The sequence below is a fragment of the Cydia pomonella genome, chromosome 16, assembly GCF_033807575.1.
Source record: "Cydia pomonella isolate Wapato2018A chromosome 16, ilCydPomo1, whole genome shotgun sequence".
Taxonomy (NCBI): domain Eukaryota; kingdom Metazoa; phylum Arthropoda; class Insecta; order Lepidoptera; family Tortricidae; genus Cydia; species Cydia pomonella.
Genome location: NC_084718.1, coordinates 7,108,490 through 7,120,714, shown reverse-complemented (window position 1 = coordinate 7,120,714; position 12,225 = coordinate 7,108,490). Strand labels below are relative to the sequence as shown.

The following is a 12,225-nucleotide window of genomic DNA, read 5'->3' as shown; positions in this document are numbered from 1 at the left end:
TAAATCGGTAATTTATTATATTTAACCATTCAAAAGTGCTCAAATTTTCGTTTACAATTATAAATTTGCTTAGTTTCCAAAGCCTGATGATGGGATGTGGGGTGGGAATTGGAGCTCCTTGAAATGACAAGTTTTCGTAACTGTTCTTTGATTGAATTCTTTGTAGAGTCTGTTCGGAAAGAGTAGAGTCGTGGAATGTATTGGGCCGATTGGGCCCCATACATTCCACGACTCTTCTCTTTCCTCACAAACTCTAACGTTGACATCCATTCTAGCATAGAGAAATAAGAAGTACATAGATTGCTCACTCCATACATCAGTTTTGGTACCAAAACGCTTATTATTTTCGTAGTCGACATCTAGCATCGAGTAGCGGAACTCTCAGTACTGCTACTCGACAATAGATATCGCGGCAAACAAAAAGTCTAATGCTCAACGATTTTCCGCTAATATTATAACCAGAGTAACCGGAACTCTATTTTCAACTCCTACGCTTACTATTATTTATTACTTTTAACGAAGATATTTTACTTAACCAATTATGATATAAATGCGCTCTAGTATTATCTTGCTCTAATTTATTTGTCCGAAAAAGTAGTAGACTGTATAACTTAAAAAAATTGTACTTTTTTTAATTTATAGAAAAGTATATTCGTCAAATTATAAGGAACAACACACGACACGACGATCTCATGCGAAAAATAATAGAATGTAGGATTGAAAACCATCGCGGAAAGGGAGAGTTACATAGATCAAATAAAGAATTGGCTAGACGTAGAGTAGCATGTACCATGAAGGAAATTGCATAAGATTGGATGAAATTGTAAAGACAAAAGATTCTCTCTTAAATTTGAATAGAAAATAATCTATATTTTATTATATATATACATATATCGGAGAAAACTAAAGATTATCAATATTATCATATATTCTTCATTCACACATATTGATGAGCCCAACTGTAGTCGGTTAATCTCCTATCACAACATTATGACACGTCATGAACCTTCTCTTTAGCATAAATTACAAATGCCTTCCATGGCATGTCCATCCTTTCATTTTTCCTTCTATTACAGTATTTATGTAATCGTCATATCGTGCCACCAACATGAAAGAAGAAGAAATCCTCATCTGTTCCCAGTCATCGTCATAATAAATATATTTTTATCTAACTAAATTTAAACTTTTTCATTCGTTTTTTGTTCTGTTCAACTTCATACCTCGTATCCGTTGCCTTTTCCTCATCTGCAACGCACAGCGCGTGCTGTATTTAGGCGTTTTTTATCATACCGGATCCGGTCCGGATCCGGTGATTTTTACCGGATCCGGTAGCTCCTGAAAAGTGCCGGATCCGGCCGGATTACCGGATCCGCCGGACCGGATTGCAATCCCTAGTTTTCATCCTTACCCGTCAACCAATCTGACATACCTACATCATATGGAGAGATGACATCTAAGCTCAAAGAGAAACCCGTAATAACCGCTGAACTCGTCAGTAGTATAAAACGTCGAGTTTTACCAGTACAATTAATTTAGGCCATGCCGGCTTCGCCCGCATGTTGACACGTTACGAGCGAGTGTGATGAAATGAAACAATGCAATTTTACGTGGTGTTGCAATCTAATAAGTAATGCCCGATATACACATGTTGGGCCAACGCTAATCAAACTAAAGGATGCAATTAAGTGTTGGAGGGTAGTACGCGATATTGCTATGCCATTCTGTGTTCGTTAATAGATGATCATCATTACACAGGTGGCCTAGCCAAGACGATAATTGTAGAATTCTTAAATCGATAAATGCCAAACGAAAAAAAGTACCTGTATGGATGTCTAATGCTACGAAAAGTCACGTGCCTATTTCTATACTTACATTATTTAAGTTTCGATTGGCTTTTTCCATCAACGATTGTAATCTTGGCTAGACCCCCAGTTTCCAAATTGGCTTGGCTCAATATGTGTACTGTGTGTACATTTAGGTACTGGGCGCAAGGTTACGGACGAACCACACGGCTCTAGCTCATTGCCAGAAACCCGCATTTATACGATTGTATTAAATGGAATAATATGTGAGATGACGGCACACTCACTTGCGTACTCGTAACGTATGCATATGCGTGGGATACCTACAAGGAACGTGTCATCTGTCATATTACAACATTACATTACAACCGTCGCAGCGGCACGTGGGAACCATGCAGCCCACTTTCGTATCACGTGTAGTACGGCCTAATCCAAACCGACATTCACCGATAACTTCTATAATTCTTTATCTTTCACAATATCGTATAACAAGAATAGATAAAGCAAAAAGCCTATTATAAGCTACTTAGTTGATATCGGACACCTGGCATTTCCTGTTTATTGCGTTAGAGTCTGACTACGCTACGTTTTCATGTCAAGTGTTACGTCAAGTTTGGCGGTCCTAAAGCTATCTTCCTAGGATAACGGCACATATAGCGGCCGTCTCCATACAAAAACTTTAGGCGGTGAAGTGAGAGGATGGCAGGAACATTAAAGAACGACCGTGCAGTGTAGGATAAAACGTTTATTTATTACATTGTACCTACATATACATTACTCGTCAGGACTATTGGTTTCTAACAATCTAAATACATGTGTAATAATTCCCTCCTTTTTCTCTCTGTCTGTCACATGACAGAGAGAAAGAAGAGTGTTGCCGTGGTTGTTTGTAAAGGTGGCTTCACACGAATGTATGTGGTCGCCACAAACTAATCCATCCATATTTAGACGTATTATGTTGTATGGAGGCGGCCGCTATATGAAGGCACCGTTATCCTAGAGAAACCGAGTCAATGAAAACTTAGCACGGTCAAAGGCTATCTCATCATTGGCCTCATCATATGTTGTAGATGATTGTTGCGGCGCTTGTGGGTTTATGGGGTCCCGCATCGCCGTTGATGGCTATAAAGTCTTATAGCAGCGCGACATTTCTTCCCACACATCGATCGAAATCGACTTTTCTGCTTCAGGTTCTCCAGACAGTCATCGTTGTGCTTTGATGTTCCGACTTTAATGTCGTGACGCCATTCCGGTCTCAATACCGCCGTAATATACCAGTGAAAAAATTACAAATTGCAAATCATGAAAGATAACTTGTAATTCAAGTCACATTCGTCGTTCTTGTAGCGCTTATGTTACCTATAAGTACCTAATATACATTTTTTAAGTTAGTAGAAAATGAACTTGGTACGAAGCGTCTGTACTCGCAGTTATCTCAGAGCTGTGCTAATCACGATTTCTCAATTTGCAATCGGAATGCTTCTCGTATTGCTAATTTATTTATTGCTTCCTGTAGTGGGCGATCAAGATCGAGACCGGTATAACGCAATCCACTGGCAATTAAATTATTACGTTCAATCAACTCCATATTCAATGAAGTTAGGAATAGTAAAAGCAATCCAAAAGAAATACACTTGAAAAGTACCCTTATAATTAAATAGCAGCTCAAGTTTCTGCTATAGGTACCTACGTAGTTAAATAAGTGAATTAAGAACTATCTTGCAACTACAGGAAAAAAAACTTACTAAACCGGTCCATTCATTGAGGAGCTACATGACGGCGTAAAGGCTTGAATTGTATTAATATGTAATAGTTGTAATACCCCAAATACTCGTTTCTTTGTATTGAGGAATACACATGAAAGTATTTAACGTTAAACCTATTGATATATAGATAAGAGTTTAGACATGCAGACTATCAGATGTCTGTGATTTCATAAATCTATCGAGATACACCCAAGAGCAATGAAAACTGGTCTTTTTAAATAGAAATTTCCATTTAATAAAACTTTATAATCAATGTAGATAAAAGAAATAAAGTTATGTTGACTGCCTATCTGTTTATTTACATGATTATAAATTATGAGGATTTTTTTGTTATGAAGTTGACGATATGATTTCTGCATTTTCACTAACTAGTTAAGATGGCAGACTCTGGGTTCTAACACTGTTGAAATTCACCTGGTTAGGCTGCGATGGTGGCGGAGTCCTCGTCACACCTGCCCCAGGGATGACTCCACATATTGTAACTCACCTGGTTAGGCTGCGGAGGCGGCGGACCAAGGGTGACGTACTCCGCGAACTCTGCCGCGAGCGTGTCCGACGGGGTGCGGGACGCGGCGCGGTGGCCGCTCTCATCCTCGCACTCCGAGTCGTAGCTGGAGTCCTCGCCACGCTCGGCTGCCCAGCCAAGGGATGACTCCACATATTTCTGTAACAAAAATAACAAAGTTACTCTAAAATATTAAATATAGGCACGTTCCATGACTAAGAAATCTTGGAACGTCATACAAACCTAACAGCAATGTCCGCAAGGTTTACAAATGACATTGTTAACAAAAAGTGTGAGATTTAGCAAGCATACGCCACGCAAAGACGTATGTCGGTATTAAACCGTCTTTCAGATAGATAGCAAGGGCAGAGCTACTGCAATGCAAGACAAAAAATAACTTAATTCATCATAATCCAGGTGAACAAACGCTGAAAAAACTCGACCTTTAACATACACAATCATAAAAACGTTAGTTATACCATCGCTCACCATATTAAGGTTACAAAATGCTCTAAGGATTGATAGGGCGATGAACAATCTACTAACAATTTCAACATTATTGCAACGAAAGTTGAAGAAAATTTGCGACCGAATAATATTGTCATATTCCTCAACAACTATCATTACAAGTAGGTACATTACTGTATCTAGAAAATTACTCGCACTAATAAGGCACGCGCAAAACCCACAGCGTATTTTTACGCAAGTGCGAATGTTGTCAAAGACTTGACAATTGCTTTACGTAACGTTACCAGGCCGTGTACAGTGTTCCTCTAGCAGACTTATTGCAGATGAGTCAAAAGTGTATTCGGACCAGTGTGGTGTTCTCCTGATACGCATAGATGTTACGGATCTCACGATTACAGATAAACTGGTTCGCCTGAGAGTTCGTCTTAAAAGGCGTCGGTGAGCGACGCACGCACGGCCTACGTTGGCGTTGTCTCCCATGTAACGCGCGTGGAATAATTCACACGCTGCGGTTTCCATTTCACCGAAACCATGAGACAATGAGTTTGGGAAACCCCCACCGAGAATTAAGATAATTGACATAATTAATTCTTAGTTACAAGATGTTTCGTTTAGTTGCCGATGCCGCCTGATAAAGTGTGCGCATAGGAATTTAAGAAACCACTTAGGTATATGTAATCTCGAAGAATCAATTGTCTTATTGAGACATTATCTCTAATGAAAATGTGTATTTCTGATGTCTGTTTAAATGCCACAAGCCATTAGTAGAGTGTCAGATTAGGTATGTTAACGGCATCTAAGAAGCAAGATTGCCACTCATAAATAATTCTAAGAAACAAACCTCGTTGTACTAAATGCTGTATTTTACGTGGTAGGTTAAGGCTGCGTTTCGACCAGAGATATGCGAACTTGGTTGTTAACAAACACAACTACGCATGCTAGCATCCATCTCTGGTCGAACCGCAGCTTTTATAGGTAATTGTCTGGAAAATATAGCTTTTTAATAAATTTAATCGTCTATTCTGGCTTTTCACTATTATGTTCTCATGTTCTCCGTGCCGTTCCATTTTCTTTTATTGAGAGGTGTTATAACAATATTTGTGCTGTATCAACCATTATAACATAAATATAACTTTTTAATCGGTTTCACGTACCGCGACCAAAGTAATCAATAAGCAGATTTTACGTTACAGCCGGCACTGCGGACAGGGTCAGGGGGCCGTCGAAGCGGATCTACAGATGATCATTGACCTTTGCGTGTGCGCAACGCCAGACCATACCGGTTGTCATTCATTATTTGACCATTTTTTTTACAACCTGATCCGCATAATATTTCTTATTAGATTATTTTTTTAGATCCTGAAAGATCCGCATAATATTTCTACAGGGTTCCTGGTGTTGAATAAATAATGAATTTTAATACTAATTGAATTTATGATAATTGACTTATATTGATTCGTTCAAGGCATCAGCTTCTCTAAACAAACGAACAGTGCATGAAATAAAGATAACAGGTATCTTACAATTCGTCAAATATAAATATAATTTAGTAATAATAATTGCGGTTTTTAATACAGTTTTTAAATTAATAAAACAAAATTTACACATATTAAACATACAACACAAACTTTTAACACCACATAAACACATTAAAAGTAGACATATATGTAGATATAATACAGATGATAATAGACAAAAATATAAATAATGCTACCGGTTCATATGGTAAAGAAGAAGGTGTGGGGTTTGAACAGTTCTGTCAATTCCCCATGGATCCCAGCAGCATAGGCTTAGTTCTAACAAAAAACCGGACAAGTGCGAGTTGGACTCGCCCGGGCTCCGTAACTTCTGTATCAAGTTTAAAAAATGTAAAAAAAAGATTGGGTCACCCACATACAAATACACAAAATAGGTACAAAATGATTTATTTCACACAAACAGGTATTACAATATTAGTACACTATACATCAGTGATCAAACTAGGCTGAGCCTGTATCTTGGCCATCTGCGAGTACGGTTTACGATTAACAATAAATATTTAACAGAAATTTAAAAACATACAATTATACTCGTAGTAAGTACAAGACATATTACTTGCCAAATTTCATAGTTCTAGGTCAACAGAAAGTATCCTATAAATTTTGATTCCCTTGAGTGTCGAAATATACGTTTTTTTGCGGCACACGCGGCCTATTTTGTTTTTACGTCAACTTAGAAGTTTGTTTTTTTTTTTTTTTTTTTTTTTCCAGAGTCTATAGACCTGAGTATATTTTTTATTATTGGGGTTTTGACCTGAGTATATTATGTATGGTTATAAGTTCAACTCGATACCTCTATGCGTCCCCGTGATAAAGGGACTTGACAGACAGACCAGACGTATAGACGGACAACAAAGCGATCCTATAAGGCTTCCGTTTTTTTCCTTTTCGAAATCGACAAGGATTACGATTAAGTAAAAATTTGGGAATTTATTAAAAATCAAAACCCCTTCACAATCGGGGGCGTTGAAACCGAAAAGTTAGTCATAGCCGCTACATCCGCGTCGAGGCCTAGTTGGCTGCGATACAAAGTTTAGATAGTATTGGTAGGTGTACCCATGCCACGCCAGTTCGATATCCATTGGAGTGAAGCATTAGGTCAGCCACCAGGATCTGCAAATATTTACTTAAAACACATAAACACATCCGTCTGAGGTGCAAATTCTTTAAATATTTATTGAACTAAGTTTTTTTAATTGAATTTTTACTTATTTAGCGCTTTAAGTAATTGGGTCTTATGTGTTTGCAATTTTGTAAATTCCTTAATAATGAACAAAATTATGGCTAGTAAAAAAAAACCTCGGTCCAGGTCGGGAATCGGGAACCCAGAATTATTTTTGTAGCTGACGCGTGACCTTTAAACTACATCTACTTTGAAAAGGTCTCAGTAGGGCTTTGATCACATCCGGAAAGCCGCACGGAAACGGCCCGCCTACCTGCAGCCGGATGCTACTTTACTTTCTAAAAGAATATGGTGCGCGCGGGCAACGAATGAGACCGATCCGTGTTTCTCCGCGGCGAATTGATAGAAAATTGTAGCTCCGTGTTGAGCGGAGATGGGATTTTGAGGTGATGCGTCTCCGGTTTTCGGTCAGAAGTAGGACGAATGATATGCCAAAACATATTTAACTCATAATTAATTACAATTCTATAATAATTTAAGTATTCCTGATTACTCTAGCTTTGAAAATTGAGGGGTAATTGATAATTTGTACACCTATACTAAAACAGGGGCCAATGGATGAACTAAGGATTCTCGGTGGCTCTTTCTAAATAAGAGATCCAACTTCTTGAAGCAACTACAATAACGTGTAAAAGCGTCACTGTAAATTTGAAGTGTATTTTCTAGTTTTGTTAAGGAAATGTTTTATTAGTTTTTTTTTTATTAGTAAAAGTCGACTATATTAGGGAAGAAATACTAATAGATCATATTTATTAACTTGCATAATTTATTAGCGCCTGATGATAGATCAACAAGCATAAGCAGTCCACGATTTACTAAAAACGTCACGAAGAGAGGAAACATAAATTTGACCATAATTCTGTGTCGCTAACTTTATTCAAACGCGTTGCGTCATCGGCCGTCGGTCAGGTGATTTATATTATAGGGGTCATCTATTATGATATTGATTGTTATGCTCTATAATAAAAAGAGGATATAAGATAAGAATACCGAGTAAAGATTGACATATCGAAATCAAACATACATATTTGTCTCTATGTAATTATCAAATTGGACGATTATCTAGCATCAGGGTTATCAAGATACCGTAGATTTGAATCCTTACCGGACAGAGTACAGATGCAACTATACATGCAAATAGACAACGATGTTTTGCGACGGAACGGTTTGACAAAAAGGGGGTAGCGAACTGCCTTCACGAAGTGGAGGAGATAATTCTAAAGCCGAGAGATAATTCTGATGCCGAAGCATGGTGCTGGTGCATATAGAGTAAACGTTAAAATGCGGAGAGAGAATTATGAGATCATTAACTTGTATGAAAATGAGATACTCAGACGGACAGGCACAACGAAAATGCCAAGGTAGTTTTTTTATCTTAACTATTACGGAACCCTACAACCAGAATTAATGACCATAATGAATTATAGTTCATAAATATACAAGTCTCCAAAGACACAAAAAAAAATTTTACGATATTAAATTAGTAGAATTCACAAATACACACAGTCAGTAACAATGACGTGAATAATATAGTCATTCTATTATATATGTATTTCATTTTCATTCACAAATTAAAATATCATTTCTACCTTCATATTGCGAAACAAACGATTTGTCTTGATCACTATCACAAATTCTTGAATAAACCTGTCTACGACCGAAACAATGCCGATGTTGTCGTTTATCTAATTTCCTTATAGTTTTCAAACGCTAAAAAACCCGTGGTTTTACCACATAGGCTTCCTCTTGAAAACAAGTGTCGGAAACACCTTTCGTACTGTTTGACTTTTAGCGACAGATTGGTAGGCCACCCCAACCTAATCTTTATTCTTTACCATCTAACCATTTTCTAATTTTGATGTAGTAAAACGCTTCAGAATAATTTCACAGTTTTTTTGTGAATTTTTGATGTTGAATATTTTCTTGTAAGAATATGTGTCGTGATATTTGTGATCGTATTAATCGACATCGGAACAACTCTTCATAATAAGTCGTTATGAGACGACTCCTTAAAATTGACATTTCTGATTTATTTCGAAATAATACCACAAGCTGTTATTGACCTCAAGAGCCTGGGACATTTTGAACCATTATTAGAAAAATGCGGACTAGATAATTAGACAGGTAAGGCACACCGTATCAATTTTTATACAGTAAAAAATGACATCGGTTAATGGAACAAATACGATAAATACAAACGGAGGTAATCACTTATTGATTAATGAATGATCGGAAGCCGTTAAACAGTCGGTTAAGCGCTCTCAGATTACACATTCATGCAAACAGTTGTGTAGCAATTGTTCTAGGCAATGTCGATGACTGTCCTTTAAATTATGATACCAACAAGTCAATGAATATTAATGCTTTTGTTGAGATGCCTGAAGCCTTCTCAACCAGTTTACCGATGGAGGTCGATCAATTGTGTTAACAATTAGTAGACTACGAAATGAACAGCTAAATGTTGATTGACGGCGTATCGAATTATGGTCTTAAGATTCTTAAAGGATGAGGGATCAGACTCTTTTACTCTAAATTTAGACTCATTTCTACCTATACTCAGTTTATTGACTGTGCCGTTAAAAAGACTTCAGATAATTTACACTATTTGAGTCCTTATTAGAGTTATAGAGTTTTTTCATTCTTGAAGTGTGATAATCCTTTAGCAAATAAAATATGTTGTATTGTATTATTAGACATTGTTTATTTTGTGTTGAATACAAGCTTAACCTATAATACAAATATCTTATTCGAATACAAGACAAAGACACCAAAATGGATGCCACTCGGCATATACCGATGACTATCACCTTTAGCCATGGCACTGGTTTTCAGCGCAACCAAATGATATGATAACAAATACATAATACAAAATAAAACAAATACATGTGGGAGAAGAGGTTGTAACTTAAAAAATGTTTTACTAAATTAAAACTTACTTCAGTGAGAACTGGAGGGCTACAAGAAGAAGAAGACTTCCAAAAAGTTTAAAGTTTAAATGCCTCTATAACCGGCTAGGTATATTAATGTCTTAAAAACTATACCTACAGACAGTCTTAAATTTGATTAGGTATTTCAAAGGATTGCTTTACAATAGGTACTACTTATGTACTGGTGCTATAAGTGAAACGTTCGTAGGTTTCATTTTATTGTTATCTTATCTTGTCTCTTATGCAGTCTCGACTGGGCTTAACAATCGAACAGTAACTTTATTAGGTGCAAATCATCGTTAAAAATAGGTAGATCGGTAGTGATTTTACTTTATGCATATTAAAAATAAGCTCTAACTTGTTGTTGCACTATTATTTACTAATGAAACAAAACAAGTCTGCGTTTGTTATATTATAGACCAGAGAAAGATTATAAGCAAATTGCGCGTTAAGTTAAGAGTGAATTTATGTGTGACGTGTTCTGATAGCAATGACGTCAGTAATTAGAACAACTGTTAATAAGATAAATGTTATGTGCACGCTTTCAATTTGTTTACATAAGATAAAGACACTAATGTATAAATATTCAATATTTTCGCGATAAATACATCGCTAATAGATTAAGATTTGAATAGGATGTTTGTTAGCATTGATATAATTATAATGTTTGGTATTATCGAATAGTAATTTCAAACATCCGTAAACGTTCACCTAGTTTTCATGGCCATTGATATGTATGTACAACAGCTGATATGGGCATCTAATCTCATGCAATAATTCGAATAACGAATTATTGCTTGGACACGTTTACCTACATTACAGTACAGTCAAGGTTTAAGACATCGAAGCGACCAACATAGCATAGTTAATATGTACGCCATCTAATGACTCAACTCGCCCTTAACCCGCCTAATATAAAATTTTGTACGGACACAAAGTGCATAGGATGCGTGAAAACGGTAGAAAACATAATGAAAAACGGGCACATTGGGACTGAAGGAAAATAACTTGTTTGTCTTGCCGTCTTAAGTGCAATTAGACCAGGATCTGTAGAGCTGTGTCGTATGCATAATTATTAGACCGCAGTTTGACTTCTGACCCTTGTGGTGTTCCTAGGCTTCAAGAAATCCGATGTTGCCAGGCTGAAAAGTGGTGCCGTTACCCCCACCAGCCCCTTGAATTCCCCCCTTAAAATTTTCATACCTTTGCCATCGAAAACATCAATACATTCTTAAGTCTAGTAATACCACTACAAGGATCAGATGTCAAACTGCGGTCTAATAATTATGCATACGACACAGTTCTAGAGATCCTGGTCTAAATGGTAGATCAAAGCACAGTGTGGGATTTTCGATCAGTTTTGACCACCCTCGTTTTATATTTTTATAATACGCATTATAATATCCTGCATCCCAGTGTAAAACTCCCGAATGATTATCATGCGTAGTTAATGCACAATATTTTTTTGTTGATCAGGTCAATGACCTTAAGAAAACATGTTTATTGGCATAATTACTAAAGTACCGTCAATATAGTTCCAATTTTTATTTCTGAGTTTTAGTGAGAGATACTCATTAATTGTACGAAAAATCCAGCATTTTAGTGCCATTCAGTTAAAAGTTAGAAGTTACTAAAGTTTTCAAACATTTTTTTTATATCTCCTATATTTTCCGATATTAGCGTTTTATTTTTTATTAAATGTATTTAAAATATGGTTAACTATAACTACTCAAAATTTCAAAAGCTTATCGTGCGGGATTTAGGATTTATAACATTTCTAAGTTTTTTTACCGATTTCTATGGAAATAGGGTTGTCAAGATTGACTTTAAAACATGATACAGTAATATAGTTTTTAATAATTTGAATTAACCAGTTAAATGAGAATCGTCTTCAGTCGTCAACATCATTATCATCTGAATGAAGTAGAATTTCTTCTGTAGGGAGAATTAAATCCGTGCTTAACTCCAATTCCGACAAATCCGACTCCTCTGTTGCAATGGAAGAATTTGGTTCGATTGGTTTTAAAATGGCCAAA

General features: G+C 36.5%; 1 protein-coding gene across 2 annotated transcripts in view; it reads right to left on the bottom strand.

Moving 5' to 3' along the window:
* LOC133526683 (probable ribonuclease ZC3H12B) overlaps window positions 1-12,225 on the bottom strand; it is a 32,036-nt gene that overhangs the window by 3,669 nt on the left and 16,142 nt on the right. For both annotated transcript variants that reach the window (XM_061863390.1, XM_061863391.1), the window contains exon 2: window positions 4,056-4,232. In XM_061863390.1, coding sequence (XP_061719374.1) covers window positions 4,056-4,232 — 177 coding nt within the window. The remainder of the gene's footprint in view (window positions 1-4,055; window positions 4,233-12,225) is intronic.